This window comes from Rhinolophus ferrumequinum, chromosome 21 (assembly GCF_004115265.2).
Source record: "Rhinolophus ferrumequinum isolate MPI-CBG mRhiFer1 chromosome 21, mRhiFer1_v1.p, whole genome shotgun sequence".
In the NCBI taxonomy this organism is placed as follows: Eukaryota; Metazoa; Chordata; class Mammalia; order Chiroptera; family Rhinolophidae; genus Rhinolophus; species Rhinolophus ferrumequinum.
The window spans coordinates 33,924,589-33,949,481 of NC_046304.1; the positions used below are offsets into that span (position 1 = coordinate 33,924,589).

Here is a 24,893-nt window from a genome sequence, read left to right on the forward strand (position 1 = left end):
GTTCCAACATGGCAGTGTCATTCCTTTGCCAACGACTGGTCTAGAAATGGGCAGATGATAAAATTCTGTGCAACAACACATAAGGGGATGTCTGGTGGGTGCTTCTGGGAAACCTCACTCTTATAAGGGGACCCAAAAATGTAACATGCCCTTTTCCTGCCTTCTGGCCTTTGGTGGTTGTTGTGTGAGAACATTGAGCTTGGACCTTATGCAGTCACCTTGTGCCCCTGAGGGTACAAGCACAAGGACAAAAGGCAACGCCTGAAAATGGCAGAGCTAAAAGATGGAAAGACTCTGCATCATGGATGGCCTTCGTGAGTACTAAATTAACCAAAACTCTAGAACTGCTCTAACCTGGGACTTGTTATTGGATATAATGTATTTCCTTATTGCTTAAGCCAACTGAGTCCACTTCTCTGTTACTTGCCATCAAGGCTCCCTTACTAATTCGCTCATATCCCCAGTCATCTAACATGATGTCTGGGTCATGGGACATGATAGGGTTCCAATATATGTGTGTCAAATGAATGAAGAAAAAGAGATGTTCTACAATTGTTTGCTTTAATTACCACCCTCCCATGTTGGCATTGAGCTAGGGAGTAGAATCAACCTTTGTTTGGGTATTACTTATATAGCACCCATTCTCATAGCTTGGAAGAGCACAGGGCATGGTATCAGACCTATCTGCCACTTATGAGCTGTGTGACTATAAGCAAATTACTTGACTTCTCTGAATCTCCATTTCTTCATGTCCAAAAATAGTGATATGAAAACAGGGTTAAGTGTTTATGAAGCAACTGGCCCACACTCAGTGTTCAAGATATATTTGTTTTTATCCCTAGTCTGCACACCTGACTGGGAAAAGGGACTGAAGGGGAAAATGCTCTATGTAACACTGAATTGGACTCACTCATAGAGCTGAGGCACCAATGCTGCTCGATCCCTAATCTTTGTCTCATCACAATCAAATTATTCCCAAATACCCTTCTCAGCATCCTTATCCTTCATCCTCACCATCTCTCCACTTACAACTAGCCCAGGTCTACACAATGCTCTTGTGTCCCATGAGCTTTCCCATTGCCATTGCTTCCCAGGACACAATTTGGGGAAGTGAAATGAATGTAGGGCTCAAACCTAGAAGACCTGTGTTCCAGCCCAGTCTGGCTCTAACTAGATGAATGACCGTAAGTAAGTCATTTAGCCTATGGCCCTCAACTTCCTCATCTGTACAATAGGCACAATGAGTTGTAATGCGGCCCAGTGGGATATTCTAGATGCACAGACTTGAAAATTATAAAACATTATACAAAAATTAGTTTTTTAAAAAATATTTTCAGCATTCCTGCTAGTGAGATTAGAATCGAAGCAAACAATACTAAGGCTATTCTTGCAGGATTCTGGAGCATCCTGTTTGTGTTTCCTGGCCACAGCCTGCCTAACCAGCCACTTCAACACCCTTCATTATTCATTCATTCAGCAAATACTTATCAAGTTCGCCCACTGTGTACCAGGCACTACTCTGTGTTCTGGGAATAGAACTAAACTTTCAGTTCTCATAGAGCTTGCATTTTAGTAGTCCGAGGAAACAATTGTGATTGGTTAGGGCAAACGCATACCACCTGGAGAGTGCTGCCACGAATATATCAGGTCATATGATGGTTCCAAGTGAGGAAAAGAAGGTGGTCAGAGGAGAGGACAGAAATGCAGGAAAAAGAAGTTGAAAGAATCCAATCCTACTAGAATCCAAAAATGGGCCAGGTGTCATCAAAATTAAGTGTCCATACACAACTTAGGTAGTATCCCAGCTAAGAATGCAAAACCTGAATCTAATCATGAGGAAACATCAGACAAACCCAAAATGAAAAACATTCTTCTTCTTCCTCTTTTTTAATGCAATAAAAGACAGGAAGGCTGAGGAAAGTTTTCGGATTAAAGGAGACTAAAGAGACATGAGAAATAAATACAATACCTAATGTTAGACGGCATCCTGCCTGTATGGGGGTGGGGAGGCGGTCTATAAAGCTCATTATTGGGTCAATCGACAAAACTGGAATGCAGCAGGTAAATTAAAGTTACTCAAGTTATATAAGAGGATGTCCTTATTAGAAAATACAGAGAGAGAGTGTGAGAGAGAGAATGAGGGAGGGAACAAATGATAAAGCAAATGGAACAAATCGTTAGCAATAGATGAAATGTTATACACATGAGTTCTTTGTACTATTGTTGCAACTCTTCCAAATAAGACGTTTTTTAAAAAAAATGTGTCCATGAGACCTGGACTCTAAGCCAAGCCCCTTTGCTAAATGGGTGCTTGACCCTGAATGAATCCCTTCCTCTCTCTGGGCCTCGTTTTCTAGTCCAGGTGCTTTCTAAGATTCTCTCGGGCTATGGCAATCAATGTCCCAGGACTCTGAGGACGTTTCCAGGCCGGTCTGTGAATGAAGACTGCCCCGCGGTTTCCTTCAAGGTCTCTCAGCCCACCGGTTATTTTACCACAGCTTTCTCCAAGGTGCGCACGCATGCTCTTTAATCAGCTGTAAATCTGCCCCAGCCCATCTCTGCCACCAGCCGCAGGCCCAGCCGCTCTTTCAGAACACCCTAGGGCGTATCTTCGGGGAGGATCTAGCATCAGATCAAGATAGGCACGTGCATTTATCCCCAAGGAACTACAGCCCCCAAAAGGCTTTGCGGCAAACTCTCGGCGTTTACCACCAAAGAGAAAAGGCTTTTCAACGTGGGCCAGCAGCTGCATGACTTTTTGGGAATTGTAGTTCATCTGCGAATTGCCGAGCAACCAGGGTACGGCTGCAAGCCACCCTTCCCAGAATGCACAGCGCTCCTCCAGACCAATCAGAGGCGCGGATCTTGGAAGGACGGAGGGGAAGAGGAGGAGCTGCCAGGCGCGTGCGCAGTATGTGTGGCTGTGGAATTCATGTGGAGGTCAGACTGGAAGCAGGTGAGAATGTTGGGGAATGGCTGCGTACGTGTCTGGCCAACTCTGCAGTCCCTCTCTGCAATCTCATTCGCAGTTTGGGCTACGGGTGTGCATGCGTGGGTCTTTCTCGTGGGAAAGGGGAGAGTGTGAGACCAGGACGAGCCAGGAGTTGCGTAGAGTAAGGGAGATGTGTATGGGGGCAGGGTGAGGAATAATCCAGAAGCTATTAGAAATGGAAATGCTGAGTGGTAAGGGCTGGGCGTCCTGGCCTTGGGAAAGGAATATTTAAATGCACCAAGGTAGTCTGGGAAGGCAGGAGGAAGGATTTGAGACTGAAGTTAACGACGACCAAGGGGCGGGGCATTAAAAAGTTAAACCGTGCTTCTGCCTCAGCGCCTCTCCCACTTGTTCTTTGTTATCTTGGTCCCAGAATGTCATCCAGCTCTTGCTACCATAATAACAGGTCATTCTTAATACCTGATGTTGAGAAGCCATATGATGAGTTAATCTGTGCGTTCTAGAATTAGACCTCTGGGTTCTAATCCTGGTTCTGCCACTTAATAGCTGCGTGATCGTGGGCTCCTCATGTAACCTCTCTGTGTGCCTCAGTTTCCTCATCTGTAATAATCTTCATAGGGGTTGGAATGAGGATTAAATAAATTGCCATTAGAAGACTGATACAAAGGTTAGCTATTGTAATTTTTGCTGTGGGAATCACCATGTAGTGCATTTTTTGGGTTATTTTTCTGAACCAAAATTGCTCAGAACCAGCCACACAGCCTTTCTCTTTGGGGCCTTCTTGTCCATAAAATGGGACGGCGATTTAGGGTGGTGCCCAGTTCCCTATGGGTATTGAGCCCATGCCTTGTTCCCATTATTGAACCAAGTGCTCCAGACCCCTTTTCTTAAGTGATAGGAAAAAAAAAAAAAAGCAGAGGAATTGATACTATAGTTTTTCAAGCTATAGAGTGTTATTTATTAGGTGTCTTTCATTGGATGATTCAGGGCTCTCAGGAATGGGGAAATAAATAGCCAGCTTGAGAAGTGAATATTGTGAAGCGGAGAGGGCTTTCTCTGAGGATTTTGGAATCAAGTTGTTTTGTTTTGTTTTGTTTTTACCCTCTTAGGTGTGAGTGGGTCCAGCAGAAGGAGACATGGCTGCCAAAGTGTTTGAGTCCATTGGCAAGTTCGGCTTGGCCTTAGCCGTTGCAGGAGGTGTGGTGAACTCTGCCTTGTATAATGGTGAGACACCAAGGGGTAGTGGGTCACTGCCTTTTGCGGGAGGATTTCTATATGTCTGCACAGCCCATGGGACACTTGTGATGGTAGTGCTGCAGTCTGTGATCAAGAGGACTCCCCTGCTGCCATCCCACACCGTATGGCTGCATTGTCATCAGAGCCCCTGTTCTTTTAGCAGTGGGTTCTCTCAGAGCCTTTATTCACAAAGAGCCTCTCTGCTGGTTGGATGTTTCCAGCTGCTCTTCTTCATTTGAAGGGATGCTGCCTCACTCAAATGCTGCAGCAGAGTGTTGGGATTTCACTAGCTAGCAGAAATGGAGATCTCATTTGTTCTCTTCTGCCTGGTGTGTGGAATAACTAACTCAGCAAGGGCTGTAGACCTGTGGTGACCTTGTCCTGAGCAGGAGCTTTTGCTCTGCTGCAGTTGGGTTGTTGCACAGAAAAGATCTTTGCGATGCATTGCCCAGCTTTTAACACTTCGGTAAGCGTTGAAGCTGGCTTTTCTTCCACTTTGCTGTCTGACCTGATCAAGTCACAGCATCCTCGTTGGTCAAGCAATGGGATTGAACTCGTTGTCTCTAAGACCCCTCCAATTGTGATATTCTCGAACTTTCATTGTTGGAAAGCAGTAGTGGATTGACCCACCTCGGGTGTGACGTGTGTGATGTCCAGCAAGAGGACGATTAATTTCAGAGTGAAGGTATTGGACCAACTGAAATGTCCAGAAAGGCAGAGACAGAAAGCAGCTGATCAGAAAAGGTGGCTTGGCTTATATGGCACAGATTATGCTCTGATCTTTTTGGCCACCGCTGCACAACTGGACAGTAATCACCATCAATTTCTCTCTGAACCAACAAGACAGCTCTATAGCCCCTTGAAATCTTAGAGAAAACAAGCTATTGGAAGGAATTGTGGGACCTTCCAAATTTTAGGATTCCCATAGTGAGGGTGCTGCTTCTGGGAACACTGGGTTAAATTGGAACCGGACTGCACTGTGGTAACAGTGAAGATTTGGGGAGTTTTAGAAAGAAGTTTGGGGAGATGATTTATGGAAATGTATTGGTGGGAGTTTGGGGATGGGGTGGTTAATCAGAAAATCAGCAGTCAGTTGTTTCCAGAAGAAAGGATACTGAGGAATAGATCCTATTACCGAAGTCCTTGGAAAGACACATGGAACAGGAAGTGATTGCTTAGTTTTGTAGCTATTTAAAAGCCTCTAGAGACCACAAGTACAGGGAAGATGGAGCAGAAGAGGGGAGACTCGATAAAAACAGAAAGCATCAGGGATCTGTCAAAGGCGAAATTCTTTTGGTTAAAGAGTGACGGGATTTTCTGACTTGTCATTATCCTTCATTCCTAGTGGACGCTGGGCACAGAGCTGTCATCTTTGACCGGTTCCGTGGAGTGCAGGACATCGTGGTAGGGGAAGGGACTCACTTTCTCATCCCTTGGGTACAGAAACCAATTATCTTTGACTGCCGCTCTCGACCACGGAATGTGCCAGTAATCACTGGTAGCAAAGGTGCGTCTTGGCTGTGGGTAGGATAGAGAGGGTGGAAGGGGTGCTGTGAGATTGAGAAGACGTTGAACTTCACATAAGAATTCCTAGCATGTTTTCTCTGGAGAGTTTTATGGGATTCACAGAAAGAAATACACTTTAGATACACACAGACAACAGTACAAATTTAGAGAAATACACAAAGATCTATTTCAAGAGTTACATTGTGGTCCAGTTTTCAAGAAATCTAAGTGCCTTTGCTCGCGCAGTTGACCTTCCCATCGGTTCTTTGTCCCTAGAGTGACTGTATAAAGCGATCTCTAGCTGTTCTGTTTGGCTTGCAGCTGCCTTACCCTTGGCCTTGCTTTCTAAGGCCTCTGCTTGCAGCAGCGCTGCCCTCACACTGTTACCTCACAGGCGGAGGCCCACAGCCCTGACAGCAGCCTCCTGACGTCGGCACACCACTGGATTTCCAGCTGGAGCCTAACAGGAATTGCTCTCACTGTTCTCCCCCATCCTACACAGCGAGGTGCACAGGCAGTAAATGGAATAGCAGAGGCTGCCTTAGCAGTGACATTTCCACACAGCAAGAGGAGAGGGTCACATGGACGTTGGTCTGTCATCTCGATAACAGGCGCTGTCTTCCATGCTGTTCCTCGGCAGGTGTTTGCTTACCGTGACTGTGCCAGGCTCTGTGCTGGGTCGGAGGGTGGGGGCAGTTCAGAGATGAGTAAAGCAGGGGTCTTCAGGAGCTCAGTCTGGCTAGAAAGATGGACAGGTGAACAAGTAGGTACAGTGGAGTGTGGTGAGTGCTGGAGCCAAGGTTGCATGGACTCTCAGGGAGCAGAAAGGAGAGTCCTTGGAAAGATACATGGAACAGGACGTGATCGCTTAGTTTTGTAGCTATTTAAAAGCCTCTAGAGACCACAAGTACAGGGAAGATGGAGCAGGAGAGGGGAGACTTGATAAAAACAGAAAGCTAGCTCCCACGGTGGCTGGGCAGGCTCCTGCAAGGAACTTCGGTCTCAGCTGGAACTAGAGAGTGAGCAGTGTATGGGGCAGAGGAGGGGAGGGTAAATTGGTATTGTGTAATCTGTCCTGTGTCTTCTGGCCAGTGAGAGGAAGGAGCCTCCTGGGAAGGGTCTGGCCTGCCTGCTGCAAAAGAGGAAATCAGAGGTGGGGTGGGGGTCTTCGAGAAACATAACAATTGAACTTAAAAGCCTAGGTCTAGACTTCCCACCTCTTTGGGCTTTCTTTCTCTACTGCTTTGCAGTTGTTTTAAGGATGCATTATGTTCCTATCTTCAGAACTATTAATAGGGACTTCCAGAGACCAGGGACTTGGGTGTATACATTTCCACGTTTCTTGGTGCCTGGTTCAGGACTCTCATCTCATGGACTGTTGGTCCATATTATTGATGACCGCAGGCAGCTGTGACAGTATTTTAGCTCTGAGCAGGCCTGAATTGTCAGGGGAAGTTGTATTTCCCTCCCTGGGTCCTTTGACTGGGCCAAAGAATGAGAAGCAAACGCTAGATAATTTTCTGATAGCCTCTTACATCTGTTGGGCATTAATAGAGTGCTTTTATATCTGTTTTCTGTCGGTTTCCCCCCAACGTGTCTGGAAGGCAGATGAAATCATCCCTATTCTTGTAGACAAGGAACTAAGCTGAAATTGGCTACGGCTTAGTGAGGTCACATAATAAGTAAACAGCAGAGTGGGATGATAGCCCAGGCCTTTGGACTGCGGGTCGAGTCCAAAGTAGACTGTTTCCTCAGGACCCATGGAAACCTCACTGAGGCAAGCTCCTTTCTTGGGACATGTTCACCAGGCCTTGGGAAGGCCTCACCCTGGAATTCTTGGCATTGGCCAGTTTTCTTAAGACGCTCAGTATTTGGTCGAAATAACCCACAGCACCTACTGGACATATAATCTTCATTGCTTATATTAGAGGGCATTCACGATATACTGGAAAGCCGTCATCACCAGAAACCTTTATGAAGTTCCGAACTGGTGCTCTGCTGACTTCCCTACCAAGGAAACCATGCGTATGTGCTCCTTGCCCTCTAGGGTCTTATAATCCACGACTTTACTTAGAAATTGTAGCACATTTGGGGTAGGAGCGGTCGTACAGAAGGCCACTGTGGTTTTTGTTTTTAACTGCAGCGTTTGTCTTCTGCCCTAAGATTTACAGAATGTCAACATCACCCTGCGCATACTTTTCCGGCCGGTCACTAGCCAGCTTCCCCGCATCTTCACCAGCATCGGAGAGGACTATGACGAGCGAGTGCTGCCCTCTATCACGACGGAGATCCTCAAGTCGGTGGTGGTGAGTGGACAGGGCCTCGGCCCCGAGCCCAGCACGCTGGGCAGCAGGGAGAGCTTGGCAGTGCGTGGGTTGGGATGTGGGGTGTTTCCTGACTCTCTCTGCTTCCTCATTATCCTGACCGGATCCTCTGCTCTCCCTTGGAACCAGGCTCGCTTTGATGCTGGAGAACTCATCACCCAGAGAGAGCTGGTTTCCAGACAGGTGAGCGACGACCTTACAGAGCGAGCCGCAACCTTCGGGCTCATCCTGGATGACGTGTCCTTGGTAAGATCCTTGGGGACCCTGCAGGGAGGGGTTTTAGTGCTTGTTGAGGTACCTGGCGCCATTTCTGGGTGGATACTGTTAGTTCCTGCCTTCCACTTGCCTAGATGTGAGACTTGAAAACATGGTAACTTATTGATGGATTGAGGCCATCTCCTTGGGTTTGTTTTCAGACGCGCGTTCTTTGATCTCACCTCTGCCACCCACACTTTTGACTTCTGCCCCTACCCATGGGGGTAACATAACCATGAGTTTTTTTCATTTTCCCCAATTGGTGAGTGTTCCCCAGCACTCCCCAGGAAGTGATATCTTGTTAACCGTTTGACACAGGAAGAAACTGCCTGGTGAGACCAGAGAATCGCTCAGATAGTCTTTCTCCCTAGCGCAGACCTCCCAGCCTGACCCCTGGGAATTTCCTAGCTCTTAGGGTCTGAAGCTCAGTGAAGTGAGGTCTGGGAACCCCAGTGAAAGGTGATAGAGTGTAAGTAAATGAATGGTTCTGTTCCCCAAAGCCTGGTATGGGGGGGCAAGGGACATCTCTGAGGCGTAAGCTATCCTCCTGAGACTGCATATCTGTGTATTTATATGACACTGAATGCCATAACTCAGATGGAAAGCAATACAGGCGGGATAGCATTTCAGATGGAGGAGGTGAGGGGCAGGGTCATGTTTCTAGATTCTCTGGGAAAAATCATTTGGAGTGATTTGTTCAGGTGGTGAGGTAGAATGTTTCCTGTTTAGTTCTCCTGTGCATCGCTAGGGAAAGGCATATTTCCCTCTCAGCATCTGTGCAGCTGTTTCAACAGTCACACTCTACAACACCCAGTGCTAGCCGCACCACCTTGCATCTTTGGCTGGCAGTGGAAGGGCTTGTGGGCTCCCTCTACTGGCAAGATGCCAGACTGCAGCCATTTGGCTCCTCTGACGAGCAATTCCTCCGGCTCTCCCACTTACTGTTAACCTGAGCACCTCGGCTGTGAGAAAATGCTAAGTAAAAACCTAAGGAGAAGCTTGGCATTTGGCTCAACTTGAACCACATAGTCCATTCTGGGGAAATGTGGGCTGACCACAAGGAACCATATCTGAGAGGTGTGAGAAGAAAATTAGATTTCATGGGGAATTTGCTGCCCTCAGCTGGCCCTTGTAGAAAGAAACTTTATTCCTTAATTGCACATTTCATTTTTTATCTCTCAGGATTGTATTTTCTTCCCCAAACTTTGAACAAGAGGCCAGAAACAGATCAGGCAAAGGAGAACAGCTGCAGTTTAATGGTCAGGAGTGTTAAAAATTCTGGAAGGCGGTGGGACTAGGATTTACTCTTCAGGAGAAATTTTGAGCTACTTATATTAAACCAAAAAAAAAGAAGAAGAAGAAGAAAGAAAAGCAGAGGTTGGGAGGGTAGAGGAAGAAATGAAACAAGTAGAATTTGATAGCAAAACCATTGGTATTCTTCCCTTTTCTTTCTTCCTTTTAGTAAAAAGTTGGGTAAGTAAGTAAATCATTCTGACGAGGCCTTAGGAGTTCTGAGATCCGTTCCCATTGTCTGCAGGATCATTAAAGACACTTACTTCAGCCAAGTCTGTTATGTATGTTATCAGGCAAGGTCTATGGATCATCAAAATTTTAAACCCTCTCCCTAAGCAATAGCTTTACCTGCCTTCTCTTTCTTTTAAACTCTTTACCAGAAGTCCTCACACATAGGGAACACCATGAGTGGCGTTCCACATTCTCTCATCCTCTTCCTGTTTTGTGGTGGAGGTGCTGTGAGAAACAGTGGACTGGTTAATCCATAAGCACGGAGCATCAGGCGCTTGAATCCCTGAGAACCAGCTGCCTCCCTCACTCTCAGGGGCTCAGTTTTCCATCTGGCCTCTCTGGGGGCTTCAGACAGACCATCAAAGGACCTTGGAAGAGCACTAGTGAGTGGAGGGGGCCCTAGAATCCACAGGTCTCCGCACCTAGGGAGGTGGTCAATTGAGTAGATACCTTCAGTGCCTGTGGGCTGGTTTCTACTTCAGATCGTTGCACTGAAGGTGACAGAATGATGTACAGGAGCAGTTTTGGCAGCTGAGGGTTCTGGGGTGGAAACTCAGTTTGGACACGGACGTGGAGGTGGAAGGGTGTTCTGGCCTCACAGTGCCTCCAGCTGCTGGAGCCATTCCTGCCCTTTTCCTTCCAGCGGCCAGGGGGGCCTTGCAGCGCGCTGTCTAAGCAATTACACCGCCTCATCTTGTGCTCACTCTCCCTTAGACGCATCTGACCTTCGGGAAGGAGTTCACAGAAGCAGTAGAAGCCAAACAGGTGGCCCAGCAGGAAGCGGAGAGGGCCAGATTTGTGGTGGAAAAGGTGAGTGTTCGACCAGATGGCAGGAGCCCCTCTTCCCTCCTCCTAGGCTCAGGCTCCCTGTTTGCTGGGTGGCCTAGAAATTCATCATCTGTCATCTCTTCTTCCGGGATCATTGGAAGGGGATTGAAGGGACTGTACTATTGCAATTGGTTCCAGAGTCTTTGGGGGCTAGTCAGGGATATGTAAAGTTATGTTTCTAAATCACTGAAGGGTCGTTTTTTTTCCACTTCCCTAAGATCAAAAACACTCCTACAAATAAAAATGTTTCTCCTGGAATATTTTCAGCTTCGCTGAGAAGTCATTTTTAACTGTAGTTACACAGTGAAAGCTGACAGCAGAAAGGATCAAACGTTGCGCCAGATGCACTATCGTCACTGGGTTTTTTTCAAGAGCTAAATCCATCCAGATGTGTCAGAGTGCAAGGGGACGCGGTATATTTGCATAGCCTGGTCTTCCTGGTCTGTTTATAAAGGTGTATTTATTTCTTACTGTCCCCTTCTCTCCACCACTGATTCTCTCGGGTTGGTATTCTAACCCAAGACCCCTTAGTGCTTAAAATCAGGGAAAATGGGAATATATGGGTGGCCAGCATGTAATTTTAGAGAATGTAAACTCTGCAAGCAGGAACTTTCTTTTTTTTTCTTTGTATCTGCCTATCTTCAGAGCCTAGAACATGTCTAAGACTGTGTCTTGGGTTACTAGATGCTCAATAGATGTTTGTTGAGTGAATAGTCACAGAGCCTAGCAATTCAGCGGTTTCAAAACTGTGTGTCGGGGCCGGCCTGGTGGCTCAGATGGTTAGAGCACCTTGCTCTTAACGCCGAGGTTGCCAGTTCGATTCCCACATGGGCCAGTGAGCTGCGCCCTCTACAGCTAAGATTGTGAACACCAGCTCTCCCTGGAGCTGGGCTGCCATGAGCAGCTGGAGGTTGGCATGAGCTGCTGAGTGCTGCCGTGGGATACCATGTGCTGCCAGGAACGGACGGCAGCCGGCGAGAGCTGCCGTGAGCAGCCAACCCGTGACTGGTGACCGACTGCCTCAGCCGGGGAGAGCGCAAGGCTCATAATAACAGCAGGGGCCAGGGAGCTGTGAGACCAACTAGACTGAGAAACAACGGCTTGAACCGGAGTGGGGGGGAGGCGGAAAAATGGGGGCGGGGAAATTGTGTTAATTTCAGAGAGGCTTGGTGCTGTGCTCCTCCCACGCTTCTGAAGGTCATACATTGTAGGTAGATGTCCTGCTACTGATATGTGTAGGGAAGACCGAGGAGATCTTATTCCGGGTTCCTGGTGAGGAAGCAGTTTCGCTCCCAGGCAGCTCTAGCACCACACATGTGTCACACGTGCCTGCCGCTCCTACTTAGTTAGCTTCACTAGATTTGGTGAAAGTCAGTTTGACTTGGGACTGGAGGGAAAGATGAGCGTGAGGATTGATTCCACCTTTCTTTCTCTCCTGTTTTTCTTGGCCTGGGATGCTCAGAGTACGATGCTATTAATATTAAGGAAGATTTTGAAATAAGACAGATATTTACGCAGCCGACAGAAATGTATTCCTACCGAGCTGAGAAGTGGGCGGTACAGGACGGGGCGATCGGATGGACAGTGCTTTAGACCCCAGTGAGCGGAGGAGGCAGATCCCCAGAGTTCCTCCAGGAACCGGTGAAGGAGCCTAACCTGGGCCTTCAGGCTATAGCCTGCCTTCCAGGGCCCTGAGGTGTGATCTTGGTCTCTCTCCACTTCCACTGTCCTAGGCCGAGCAGCAGAAGAAGGCGGCCATCATCTCTGCCGAGGGCGATTCCAAGGCCGCTGAGCTGATCGCCAACTCGCTTGCCACTGCAGGCGACGGCCTCATTGAGCTGCGCAAGCTGGAAGCCGCAGAGGACATTGCATACCAGCTCTCACGGTCTCGGAATATCACCTACCTGCCGGCCGGGCAGTCGGTGCTCCTCCAGCTGCCCCAGTGAGGCCTGCCCTGCTTGCACCTCCTTGGGCCATCTGGGCCACAGCCCAAGGATCCTTAACACCGCCTTCCTTCCGCCCCCACCCCAGAATCACTGTGAAATTTCATGATTGGCTTCAAGTGAAGGAAATAAAAGTAAAATCACTTCAGATCTCTAATTACTCTATCAAATGAAACTCATTCTTCTCATTTCCACCCACTTTTTATCCACGTCCCTACCAAACATTGCCAAGTGCCTACGCCGACCAGCTTGGCTCTTTAGGGCCTGCTGAAGTTCCAGCCTAGACACTGGCAATTGGCAGAAGAAAGGCAGGGCCACGTGTGTGTGATGGGCTGGGGAGCACAGTTGTCAGCCCGAATAAACTTGTAGCCTCCACCCATCATTTATTCAAGATCTGAAGAAGATGGCATTCACAGCTGAACCGAGAACCAGTTCCTGCACAGACACAGCTGAAGAGAGGTGCTGGGGAAGGGCGCGGGGAGGGAGTCCGTCCCTTAGTATAAGGCTTATTCTCTTCAACTGTGGGGCCAGTGGAAGCAGGTGTGTACAAGCAGGGCCTGGGTTAAAGAATCTGCCCCTGTGAAGGTGGGTGGGCCTCATTTGCTGCCCCCCCAGGGTTCTAAACGGATGGGCTTGGAAAGAGAGCGCAGGCCTGGACCAAGATGTGAGTCCTGTGGAAGACTTCCTCTCCACCCCCCACCTTAGTGTCTCAAATACCCAGCGGAATTCCATCTTGAAGGATTGCATCCTGCCGGGGCCAAACAGGCCTGCCAAAGACGTGCATCCTGCGTTCCTGGCTCCCTCGCTACAAGACTGCCCTTCTAAAGGGCTCTGCCTGTGCTGGGAAGGAAACGACCACGAGAAGAAAACAAATGTGTGTAAAACTGCTGTCAATAAATGACACCCAGACCTTCCAGCTCAGTCTTCTGGGGTTGTTTGTTTGTTTGTGGGAGCCCTGGGCTCAGAACAGAGCGTTCTAGCAGTTTTTGTGTGCACATGTTTATATCACCCGCTGGGACAGAATCTCCAGCAAGGCAGAAAATGCTTGAGTTTCAGAAAACACTTTGTGCTGTGTTCCAGATCCACCCCCCACCGGAGTGCTTCTCAGTGGTATCAGGTGAGATTTGTCAGGAGATGGGCTCCCGTCAGTGGAGGGTCCTTAGCTCTTGGTACCAGGACTAACAGGGGTTGTACTTGGCCACCAATTGCTCGCAACACTTGACCCTGACAGGAGGGAAAAGCGACTGACAAAACACAAATGCGATAGCCCTCTGTGTGCTCTAGTTTGATTTTTATATACATTAGAGCTTCAGGGGCTGTGCTGTGGATTTATGTTACTTCTTGTGCGTTGCTTTGATGTGGGAATGACTTGACATTTGAGAGGGCCAAGTTGATGCATTTGGGATGGTGGTGAGGGAAAGCAGACCTACAACTGAGATATGAGCCATCCCAATCACCCACCTCAAATCAATTCTGTTAGGGACAAGACGGAAACAGCAGCAAGCAGTGAGTGCTCACATTGACCGCGCTTTAACCTCTGCTCGCAGAGGAATCCCTGGGCCCAGCACCTGGCCACGGCCGGCGCTCTCTGACCTGGGGTCCGCATCTCCTCTCCGGCGTGATGGGGCCAGCTGTCAGCTGAGAAAGTCCGGCACTGACGTGCAGATTCAGGGTGGGCCCGGCAACTGCCTTCTCCCATCCCTACATCCCGTCTCCTCCCAGGGCCTCTCAGCAGGAATCGAGTCCCTTCCCATATCCCCATGGACAAGTGTACCCTGGGCTCCTGACCCTCGGCAGAACCTCCGACCTCCCACCGAAGCTTCATTCTGCTGTATGCTTCCACCAACCTCCCATCTAGCCCATCTCCCTACCGCCTCCGTGGCGTCGTTTATCAGGATGTCTCTTCCTACTTCGTTTTTTGCTGTAAGAATAGCGAGACCTGCAAACGATGTGGTCTCTGACTCAGAAAACGCATCACAGACTGGAGCAGAAAGCGCGTAATTCCTAAATAGTTTCCAGACCAGCTTCCACTCTGCCTGTCCTCCTTTCCTGCCATTTGTGGCTTTGGACACCCTTCTGGGGGGTGGAGGAAGAAGCCTCTCTTCTCCAGACCCATTTTAAAAGAGCAGTTGTGTCTTGCACTTGGTGGGAGATAGGGTTTCACGCTCCAGGTGTCTGCAGGGGAGCCTGCCTTCCTCCTGCTCCGGTCAGCCCTTCTTTGTCGTGAGCCTCCCAGCATGGATGGTGCCAGTGACGGCCCGAGGGTCTCAAGGCCTCTTTCTGCCTTGAGTTCCGCCAAGTAATAATTCTTTTCACAAATGTGCAAGGGCTGTTAACTGTCTGCTGATGGCCTCTGGGTTTCTCCAGAAGCTACCACAATGGGCCTTTATCAGCTTGGGATTCTCTGGGTTGTGCATCAAAAGCCATGTCCTGTCCTGGCCAGGGAAGGGGCATGGCAGGGAGGGTCTTCCTCTCTCCTTTGGTCAGGCTGAATAGTTCCCTTGTTCAGGCTTGGAGGGATGGCTTACTAAGAAGACAGTGGACCCTGGGCAGCAAGGGGAGAGAAAAACCCGCAAAGCGTTGCCCTTTTCCTTCCTTCTGGTGTCACACAAATTCTGCCAGTGTGGAGCAATGGGGGAGGAGTTGTGTTGTGGTCACCCCCAGGTGGGTTGATTTGAAAGAGACAATGGAGTATTAGTCACATCCTGACTTTTCAAATGCTCTCCTAACGGGGCATTCCGGGGCATTCCGGCAGTCATCAGGGAGATGTGCAGCAGGCCCTCCCTCGACCTTTTCCATCCGTAATTGTGGGTAAAGCAGCCCACCCTGATTGAAAATAGCCCGGGTGAGAGGTCGCAGGAGGCTGTAACTGATTTCCCCGCCTTTCCTAGGCCGCCGTTCATCCTGCACACTGCTCCGAACTTCATTTTTCTAAAGCAGATCTCATCTCCTCCCTCCTGCAAACCTCCGGCGGCCACTCCTTGTTTCATAAAGTGCAAGTGTGTTGGCCTGGCCTTGGAGGCCCTCCATTGTCTGGCTGTTACTTTTCTAGTCCAAGTCCAACTTTGTGTTTTACTGCTTGCTTTCACAAACCCACCTAGTGGTTCCCATGGGATTGGGAGTGTTATTTTAAAGAGCAGATGGAAAGGGGCAGTGGCTACTGGCATTGGGTGAGGAGGAGGGAAGGTGGCAGGGAAGCTACAAGACCTGCTTTGTATGGGACAGATTCGTACAATGAAAAATTGCCCCCAAAGGTATGCCAGTCACACCCCTATTGAACAAAAACACAGCAAACGGAGTTCCTTGCTCTAATCTGCATCCCATCCCCCTATGCTTTCACCTCACCCCCTTTGGTCACAGTGTCACTTCATCCTGGACAGCTCTTCCCCACGTTTCACAGGTCCAGATGTCCCCTATCCTTTGAGTCCTAGCCCAGATCCTTTGCCGTCCACACAACTGCTGCTGATGTCCTGCCTCCCCCTCTCCATTCCCTTTCCCTTGCCCGAACGCCTTGTCCACATTCCCGTGAGGCATTTAGGACTCTCTCCATTGGGTTGTAGTTGTGTGTGTTCTCTCTGCAACTCTACATTTCTGGAGGGCAGGACACTTCTATGATTCAGTGTTCCTTTCCCTTAACCACTCCTAATCTTTTCCCCAAGCCAAACGTGCGCGGATCTTGAGGGAATTACTGCATCTTTGTCGAATGACTAGATGAAGGAATAGCGTGCAGGACTGAGGTTAGAAGTGAGGGCTGGAAGTTAAGGCCCTTGAGTTCTCCCACACCGTATGTTCAGTTACCTCCAGCGCTCGGAATCGGGGAGTGTCAGGCCACCCCGCCCACTGAAGTCCCACCCTGACCGATTCCCCAGTCTCCTCACTCTCTGCTTTAATGGCCTCTGTGTGCAGACTCTCCCCTCACTGTCATCTGCCCACAGCTCACCTTCTCCTGCTTCTGTCTGCAGCGCCACTCCTCCCTTCCCTTGTTCAGTGTTTGTCCCTCTCCCTGTCCCAAGCCCAGTTTAAAAATCTCTCTTCTTGGCTGGCCCAGTGGCTCAGGCGGTTGGAGCTCCATGCTCCTAACTCCGAAGGCTGCCAGTTCGAGTCCCACATGGGCCAGTGGGCTCTCAACCACAAGGTTGCCGGTTCGACTCCCGCAAGGGATGGTGGGCTGTGCCCGCTGCAACTAGAAAACGGCAACTGGACCTGGAACTGAGCTGTGCCCTCCACAACTGAGACTGAAAGGACAACAACTTGACTGGAAGTACACACTGTTCCCCAATAAAAAGTCCTGTTCCCCTTCCCCAATAAAACCTAAAAAAAAAAAAAAAAAAAAAAAAAAAAAAGATTAAAAAAAAAAGATTAAAAAAAAAAATCTCTTTTCTCCAGGAATTTACCTCTGGCTGAACTCTCCCTAGCTTTCCTTGCATATAAGTTCTCCCTTTATAAAAAGGACATTGGCTCTGGAACTGTGGCAACGTTGGGATTGAGAATTGAACAAAAAAGGAGTGATGAGGCTTGCCCCAGCCAGTAGAGGCTGGGGTGCTTTGGCAAGGCCAAAATGCTCATAGCTGGGAGAGAGAGAGAATGGAAATGGGCTTGCTCTGGGGAAACGAGTTAACAGTTGAAATAGAATATCTTTGCATAGGACACCGGATGGTTAGGGAAGAGGGTGTCTTTCCAGCACCGTCCAATCTAGCTACTTTGGAAGAGAGTAAAGCTGAAAGGGCACAGCTACTCTGAAGGAGCTGAAAGCGGCTGTCCTCCCTGGAGGACAGGCCAAACCACCTGGATTAGCCAGAACAGCCATGGTTGACGAAAAGCTCAGACCGTCCAAAAGTGGTCGAACAAGCTGCAAACGCTTAGGTCAGGGACTGGCAAACGATATGAGCTGTGGGCCAAATACAGCCCACCGTTTGTTATTGTATAGCTCACGAGCTAATAATTGTTTTTATGCTTTTAAATGATTGGAAAATATTTTTTAAAATACATGTTTTCATGACACATGAAAATGACATGAAATTCAAACTTCAGTGTCCATAAGTAGTTTTATTGGAACATAACCTATACCCCTTTGTACTACAGCAGCAGAGTTGAATAGTTACAACAGAGACTGTGGTCTGCCGAGCATAAAGTATTTACTGTCTGTACCTTTACAGGCAAAGTTTGCCAACCCCTGATTTAGGGGATTAGATCACCTTGGAGAAGAAGGGGAAGAACTCTGGAAATGGGATGCCTCTGGCACCACGAGAGGCTGAGGGATTTAAGTCAGGTGCAGTGTAGTTGTCACCAGTGTCCTTGTGTCCAAGGCTGCGGTGATCTGGGAAGCAAGGTCACCCTGGGGCCCTGGCACACAGATTTATAACAGCTGCCGTTCTCCATGGCTTGTACATGTTTTCAAACTTGGCACAAGATGGGAATGGGGGTAGCAAACAGGTGGGAATTGGGAAGGAAGAACCCTGTGGTCCCCCAAAGTGTGAGGGTTTCCAGGCCTGGGGGTAAAACCACTTCTTTGCCACTCCTCTGCCCTCCAGGAAGGGTTTGCCGCTGAACTGCCCCTCCAAAGCCAGGGGAGGCCACAGCCAAGGAAGGGAGCTGAGTATAGTGATGGGATGACCCCCCAAAACGGGGGCCTCTGGGAGCATTAGCCTCTGGGCAGAAGCATCTCTTGGTCAAGACCTTGTCTGTCCTGGAGATGACCAGGCCCCAAAAGAGCCTACGAATGCTCTTCCTTGTACATTGTGCCAAATCTAACCTCTACCCAGCATTCGAGAATAGATGAGCTTGCCATCTCTGGCTAGCAACTGCTTGTTTTCCTTACTTGCCTGTGCCAGCCTCAGCCTGAAATGCCATTTCCCTTTTCTGGTTCTGTCCACAACCCTCCCTTCCTCAAGATGCTAGTCCCACACTCACTTTCTTCAGGGCTCCTTTCCTTACTCCACCCCACTGAAATCACAACGACACAGAACTGAGCAGGAGGTTTTCAGATTCGCAGGAATAAGCCCTTCATTTGGGTGAGGGGGGTGAGGGGACTCGCCCCGCGCCCCACAGGATGCAGGTGGCAAAGCCAAGGCTGGAATCCTGGTCTCTAGACTCTCTGTCTTGTGCTGTTTCCATCCCATCTCTCAGCTTTACTACGCTCTGTATCCGGGGCTCCTCGTTCTCTAAATTCCTCCCTTGCAACCACAGGTGGGCGAGAGCATGTGTAGTTTTCCTTCCTTTCATGAGCGCACTTTTGTCCTCGGCTAGAGTATAACAGGTGGGAGGCAGAGACAACGTCTTCTCTTTCGGAAGGCCCTTCGCACCAGTCAACTCCAGCAATCCTTGCTGACACTGTGAAGCTCCAGGCTGGGCTGGACCGCCCAGATTTCTCACTCCAGAAGGCAACGCAGTTTAGTGTGAAGGAGACGGGTTCTAGAATGAGAGATTTTGAGTTTGGATTGTGACTCTGCCCCCTGCCACTTACTCGCTTGGGAGACCTCGGGTAAATTACTTAAATACTTCAAACATCTTTTTGTTTTGTTTTGCTTTTCCTTCTCAAAAAACTAAGGAGATGAATATCCACAGTGCAGTTTTTTTTAGGTGAGGAGTAAATGAGATGACAGATGTGAAAATGCTTAGCACAGGGCTCAGCAGAGAGTGGATGCTCCAAATATTCTTGTTCCCTTCCCCATTGCGTCCTAGGGGGACTGCCTGCCTCGCCACAATATCAGGGACCAGGACACTTCTTTGGAATCCAGGACACTTCTTTTGGAATACCTGTGTACCCCTGACACCATGTCAGCTGTTGAGAAGGGGCATAGAGACCATCATAGGCGTGAACCTGGTTTGATTCAAACAAGAAGCTGAAGAAGGGGTTGAGTTCCAGCTTCTTCCTCTGCAGGAGTCCAGATGTCTTGGGATAGGTAGCCTGAGCCGGTATTCAGAAAGCTGTGTTCGGTCTTTACGTGACGTTGAAGGTACAGGTTGGCTGGGCAAGTTCTGAAGGGTGTTTTGTACAAGGAATTTGTGTTGTACTCTTTGTTATGCTTACACAAGTCCTTTCGTATCACTAGGTCTCCATTTCCCATCCTTACAAGGAGGGGGTAAGTCTATCAGCTGTTCACCATCTGAGCTTAGAGGAGCGTCGAGTGGGTCCAGTGGGGAGTCCCTCTTTCCCCCCTACAGGCGGAGCAGTGGTGAGTTTATCAGTCTTACATGATGTCCTTAGTCGCATCTCTTGTTTGAAGGAAGGGTTCCATGGCTGCAATAGTTTGAAATCCTGTGCTGCAAGCTGTTCTCAAAGGTTCCTTTCATCTCTCAAGTAAGTCTGTTTCAGACTGAGCCCCTCGAGGCTGTGGCGTCTCTTCTCCACCAGATGGCAGCAACCTGCCTGCTGGTGCAGCTGCCAGGCTATGCGGACAAGTACAAGATGTTCAAAGATCCCAGGGAAGGCATTAGGAGGATGTTAGTGCCAGCTCTGAAGATAAGAAAATAGGTCGAGGTGACCCTCTGAGGGTGACTTCCTGATATACAACCCCCTGGGCATCTGTGACTGTAAATACACCAAGTGTTTGGTCCCAACCACTGGCCAAACTGGTGCTGCGCCTCTCCTTGCCAGGTGGGAGATCACCGCCCAGTGTTTACTCTTCCTTAAACCAGGGCAGCTCCCCAGATGCTGGATACTCAGGCTTCGGCAGCCTGAGGTCAAGTTGGGGTGCTAACCCAGTGGTTAATGAGTTAATAAGACACGGAGGGGACATCAAAGTCTCTTTCTGAGGCCCCAGGCGTTTCATTCTAATTTCCTAAAACCTTCAGGAGAAGCAAAATTAAACATAAGAGGCTGACAAGCACTTACGGAGTCCTGACTTTCCATTTTGTGGATGCTCTCCTATGAACACACCTGAAAAGGACAAGTGTTGTGTATACAAGTTGGCCCATTCATTCATCCAACCATTATTGAGTACCTACTGTGTGCAGTCCTGGGCTAGATGTTTCAGGGGATGAGAAGATGAATCAGACACAAGTCCTTTATAGAAAGACTAATTTAGTCTAAATTTAGTCTAAATAACAGGTGATCAGGTCATGTGTATTGAAGTACATTATGTTTTTCTCCTTCTTTCTTCAGATTTCTGTTCCTTATTGTTTGGTTCAGGTCAAAACTTAAATGATGAGGCTATGAAATGGGGGAGGAACAGGGGAAAGGAAGCGTTGGAAGGAAGGCAGAGACAGCTCAAACATGTGCCATAAGGATCCACAAAACAGAGTGTAAAATTGGCGTGCTGTCTGTTACTGATGTGTACAGGTCTTAAAGCAAAGCATTTTCCCATCACTTTTCCTAGAGAATTTGTGATCCTAGCTCTATCCTGTTTCATCTTGCAAATGCATGCTGCCCAATTCTTTAAATTGCCTTCAAAATAATACTTAGTGATAGAACACCTTTTCTTTCCAATAATACAGAGACACGTAAAGAATAGAACAGAATGGACCATGATGCCACCACCCGTAGGTAGTCTTTTAAAAATATATAAGCATCACTAAAAACAATGCAAACAGTATAGAAAGAACTAATGAAAAGTGAAACCCTTCCCACCACTTTTCTCCCAAAGTTCCTCTCCCCCAAAAGCACCACTGTTAGATTGCTCAAATTTCCTTCCAGAAAAAAAGGTCACACATTCAGCAGCACGTATATCTCTAAGCCTTCATGCACATACATACTCTCTGCTGTTCTGATTACTGACACCAAAGGGATCACGGTTCTGCACCTTGTTTTCACTTATTGAAATATTTTGGACATGTCGCCACAGTGTCACATATGAATCCACCGCATTCTTTCTGATGGCTACATTCTTTTCCCTGGTTTGGATCTATATCATGTTTTGTTGCCACCGGTAGGCTTTTGCACGACTCGTTGGTGGTTTTCATGTAGTTTGCTGTTGCAAACAAAACCACAATGCCTGCTGCCCAATTTTTTAAAGGGTCCAGTGATCTCTGCACAAGATTTCCCTACAGAGCAAAAGGGTTGTGCCCAGGGGCCTAGGAAATAACCTTTGGGGTGGAGGGATGGCAATGCTTGAGCCCCCTCGAGCTGCCCAGAGGCTTCCTGTTGGGAATGTGTCACTCTGACTCCTTTGGGGACGTTGTTATTCCACCTTCTATCCCTGCCAAGCTGGCATGGCTGCTACCAGGCTAGTTATCTGGGTATGGCTGCTTTGGGATAGAGTCCCTGTACCTTCCAGCTGGTTGAGGGCTTGCTGGGTTGACGGATGGGCTCCCGGAGGCTCTTGGCTCAGGCTCTGCTTTGCTGGTGTTCATGGCCACATGGTGCTGCTCTGAGATTCACAAACAAACAGGAAGCCAGTCCACTTCCTCCTTGCTGGGGCTGGTCCCCTGTCTTTATCGCCCAGTTAGCCCGGAGGGGAAGGGGCAGCCCAGGATTCACAAGGCAGCTTCCTGGCAGAGGTGGTGGGGGAATTCTGGGTCCCGTTTCCAGGATGGGCTCCCCAGCTCTGCACCTATTTGCCCAGCTGGGGCAGCCTTCCTGACAATCACAGTTAGGCTCAGGTCTGTCCTCTTTGGGTAGCCTGTTCTGAGAAACCCCACCCTGTTTGGCCCTCCCGCCCCCTTACTCCTATGGTTCTGAGATGGAGTTCTGAACTTGTAATAAGCAGCTCTGTGGGTGTTTGTGGTGGGAGATTGTTTTTTCCCTGGAGGCAGCACTGACATTTTCTCCTGGTTTTTCCTAGACCCCACTCAGCTGGGTGCTCTCTGCTCATGGGGACACCCAGTAAATGTTTATTGACTGACTGACTGACCGATTCCAAAAGAGGTGGCAGGGGACAAAGGAGACAGCACAGGGTTGCAACCACAGCTCACAGTGGGGCCAGACAGCATCACTACTTCAGACTGTGGGGCAGCTGAGCTGGAGGGAGTGGTGGGGACAGTTCCGAGTGTGAAGCAAAGGTGTGGCTTGGACGGAGGCCAACGATGAGAACTGCAAATGTTCTATCTAGTCAACATGCCCTGAAGGTCCCCTGGGGCCCATTGAAAATCAGTTCCCTGCTTTTCAATCAGTAATCAGTTGATATATATATATATATATATATATATATATATATATATATATATATATACAGTCGTATGTATGTATGTATATACACAAGCACACGTTATACAGGGAGTGCCCATTTTTAAGGAATTAGAATTTTTTAAAACATAGTCAACATCAAAACAATGCTGAGTGTATTTATTTAATCCTTTTCGGTGACTCAGAGCAGGCAGTAGGCTATCGCCGTGCTTCGGGCAATCATTAGGACTATCAATTACTTTAGAGAACATTAGCCGTGGGCCCAGCAGCCTGCAGTGACTCACTGTCAGTTGCTTGAAAAAAAAGAATCTCTGATATCTACTTGTTTAGTTGCCACTGTTTTCTTTTTGAAGAAAGCTGGGCATAGAAACGAAACTTAAAAACAAACAATCCTAACTCCGAAGCCCTAAAAGCCCCATTATCACCCCTTTGCAGTTGTTTGGGCTTCAAACAGAAGTTTCTCTGTCACGCTCTGTTAAGCGTGAGCCTCGTGGGGGTTGGAGACCAGCAGGTGAGGGGAGTGGAGAACCAAGGGTGGGCCAGGCTGGGGGCTGAGGTGGAGCACGAGCAGAAAGGGCTGCCCAGTAGCAGAGACCTTTGCAGAGGTTAGAGGAGGGCAGGGAAGGAGAGCTGCGTTCTCTGAGCTGCATCTCCAAAGCTGAGAGCAGACGGTGCAGACCAGGAAACAGTAGCTCTGCAAGTCCCCTCGTGCTCCAGAGGGCATCAATGATGTGGGGCACACAGGTGGACCGAGGGATAACCCTGGTGGCTGTTACAGGGACGTGTGAGGTTCCAGTACTTCTTGATCTTCACCTAACTTTATATCCAGTCTTCACAGCATTACCCCTGGGGGAGTTTGGCTCCCTACGTGCCCTGTGCAGTTTCCAAAGCTTCAACCCATGGCTGCTTTGGGGTGTTTACTCCAGAAGTAGAGATGAGAGAGCTTAACAGAGATGGGTAAGGATGAGGGCAAGGCTGGGCCCAGCAGTGAGGGTCACAAATTGTAGCCTCCGAGGCTAGCCGCATGCTCCCAGCCCTCCCAGCATGCAAGCAGCCCCACCCAGTCTCACTTGGACAGTGAAAGGTGAGTGGAAACCTCAGGTTAAAAATACCCAGTCTTGTTGTAAAGAGAAAGAAGAACAGGAAGGAAGTGTGGGGAGGCAAGGCAGAATAGACAAAAGCCCCAGAGAAGGAGAATGAGCTGTTATCAATGGTCGGAAACTGATCAGGAGAACAGGTGGGGAGCGTCCTCCAGGTGCCTGATGGGCTGGTGGGCAGGGGATGGGGCGATGGACACAGTTCGGATACGCCCTCCCACAGAACTGACTTGGACCCACTGAGACCAGGATTCAGATCCCCTCAGGGCGTCTTGGCCCAGGAATGGAGTGGGCAGACAGACGGTCTCCCCCCAGGACAGTGGAGCAAGGGTGGCCAGAGGGGAGCCTGCCGTGTGAGCTAGAGACTTTCAGGGTAGAAGGGAGTTCAGCTGGTCTTGGGAACAACAGCGACTCGCGTGGAGAAAAGGGAGAACAGTGAGAAGGCTGAGTGAGGTCGCATAACACTGACTCTACGCCTCGGAGCTTATAATCAGGGCTCTGGATCCGGGATGCTGAGTTTGACTCCTGACTCTCACTTACTAGCTGCACGACCTTGGACTATCACGTATCTTCTCTTTGCTTCAGTTTCCTCATCTGTAAAAATGGAGATGCCGGTAGTGCTGACTTCATGGTGTTGTGGTGAGGATTAAGTGAGCTGGTATACTCAGGCCCTGATACCTAGTAATTGCTTTTTAAGTGTTAACTATGGGGGGTGGAAAAGGGGGGCAGTGCGAGGGATGCGTGGGAAAGAAGTTCCTAAGACCTCATGTCAATGGAACAGCCTTTCACAGAGAAACCTGCCACCACACCAGGCTAGGAGGGTGCGGAGAACGGAGGGTATAGAGAGAAATAAGAATGGGCCCAAGTGTTCAGCAATCGATATCTTAGGGAGGATACAAACAACTATCAATCACATTTCAGCTCAATATAAGAGAGTTTTGTACCAAGTGCTAGGGTGCAGAGAGATGGACTAACTTTCTCTGCCTTCAGTGTTTGGAAGTTGCCCGGAGAGCTGGTCTTAGAGCTTAAGTAATATAACGCAGCAGGCCGCGAAGGGGAAGCCTGGTATTCAAGGTGGCGACTCCTGGCTGGTTGGCTGGCGGTGACCAGTTTGGAAAGGTCAGCAGGGCCTGGCCTTGCAGCACTCTGCCAAGAGTTCACACT

The 24,893-nt window shown here is 48.9% G+C and overlaps 1 protein-coding gene across 1 annotated transcript; it reads left to right on the top strand.

Moving 5' to 3' along the window:
* Positions 1-2,864: 2,864 nt before the first annotated feature.
* Positions 2,865-13,483, top strand: PHB1 (prohibitin 1). Its single transcript, XM_033091480.1, has 7 exons — positions 2,865-2,956; positions 4,063-4,177; positions 5,535-5,696; positions 7,859-8,001; positions 8,149-8,265; positions 10,513-10,608; positions 12,360-13,483. The coding sequence occupies exons 2-7, from the start codon at positions 4,090-4,092 to the stop codon at positions 12,570-12,572; spliced, it is 819 nt and encodes a 272-aa protein (XP_032947371.1). The 5' UTR covers positions 2,865-2,956; positions 4,063-4,089; the 3' UTR covers positions 12,573-13,483.
* The last annotated feature ends 11,410 nt before the right edge of the window (positions 13,484-24,893 follow it).

What these genes read in the sequence shown, in the direction of transcription:
- PHB1 (XM_033091480.1), top strand. Translation starts at nt 4,090, where the DNA reads ATGGCTGCCAAAGTGTTTGAGTCCATTGGCAAGTTCGGCTTGGCCTTA. An exon ending in GAACTCTGCCTTGTATAATG is followed by an intron (nt 4,178 to 5,534) that starts GTGAGACACCAA and finishes CTTCATTCCTAG; the next exon opens with TGGACGCTGGGCACAGAGCT. An exon ending in CCAGATTTGTGGTGGAAAAG is followed by an intron (nt 10,609 to 12,359) that starts GTGAGTGTTCGA and finishes CCACTGTCCTAG; the next exon opens with GCCGAGCAGCAGAAGAAGGC.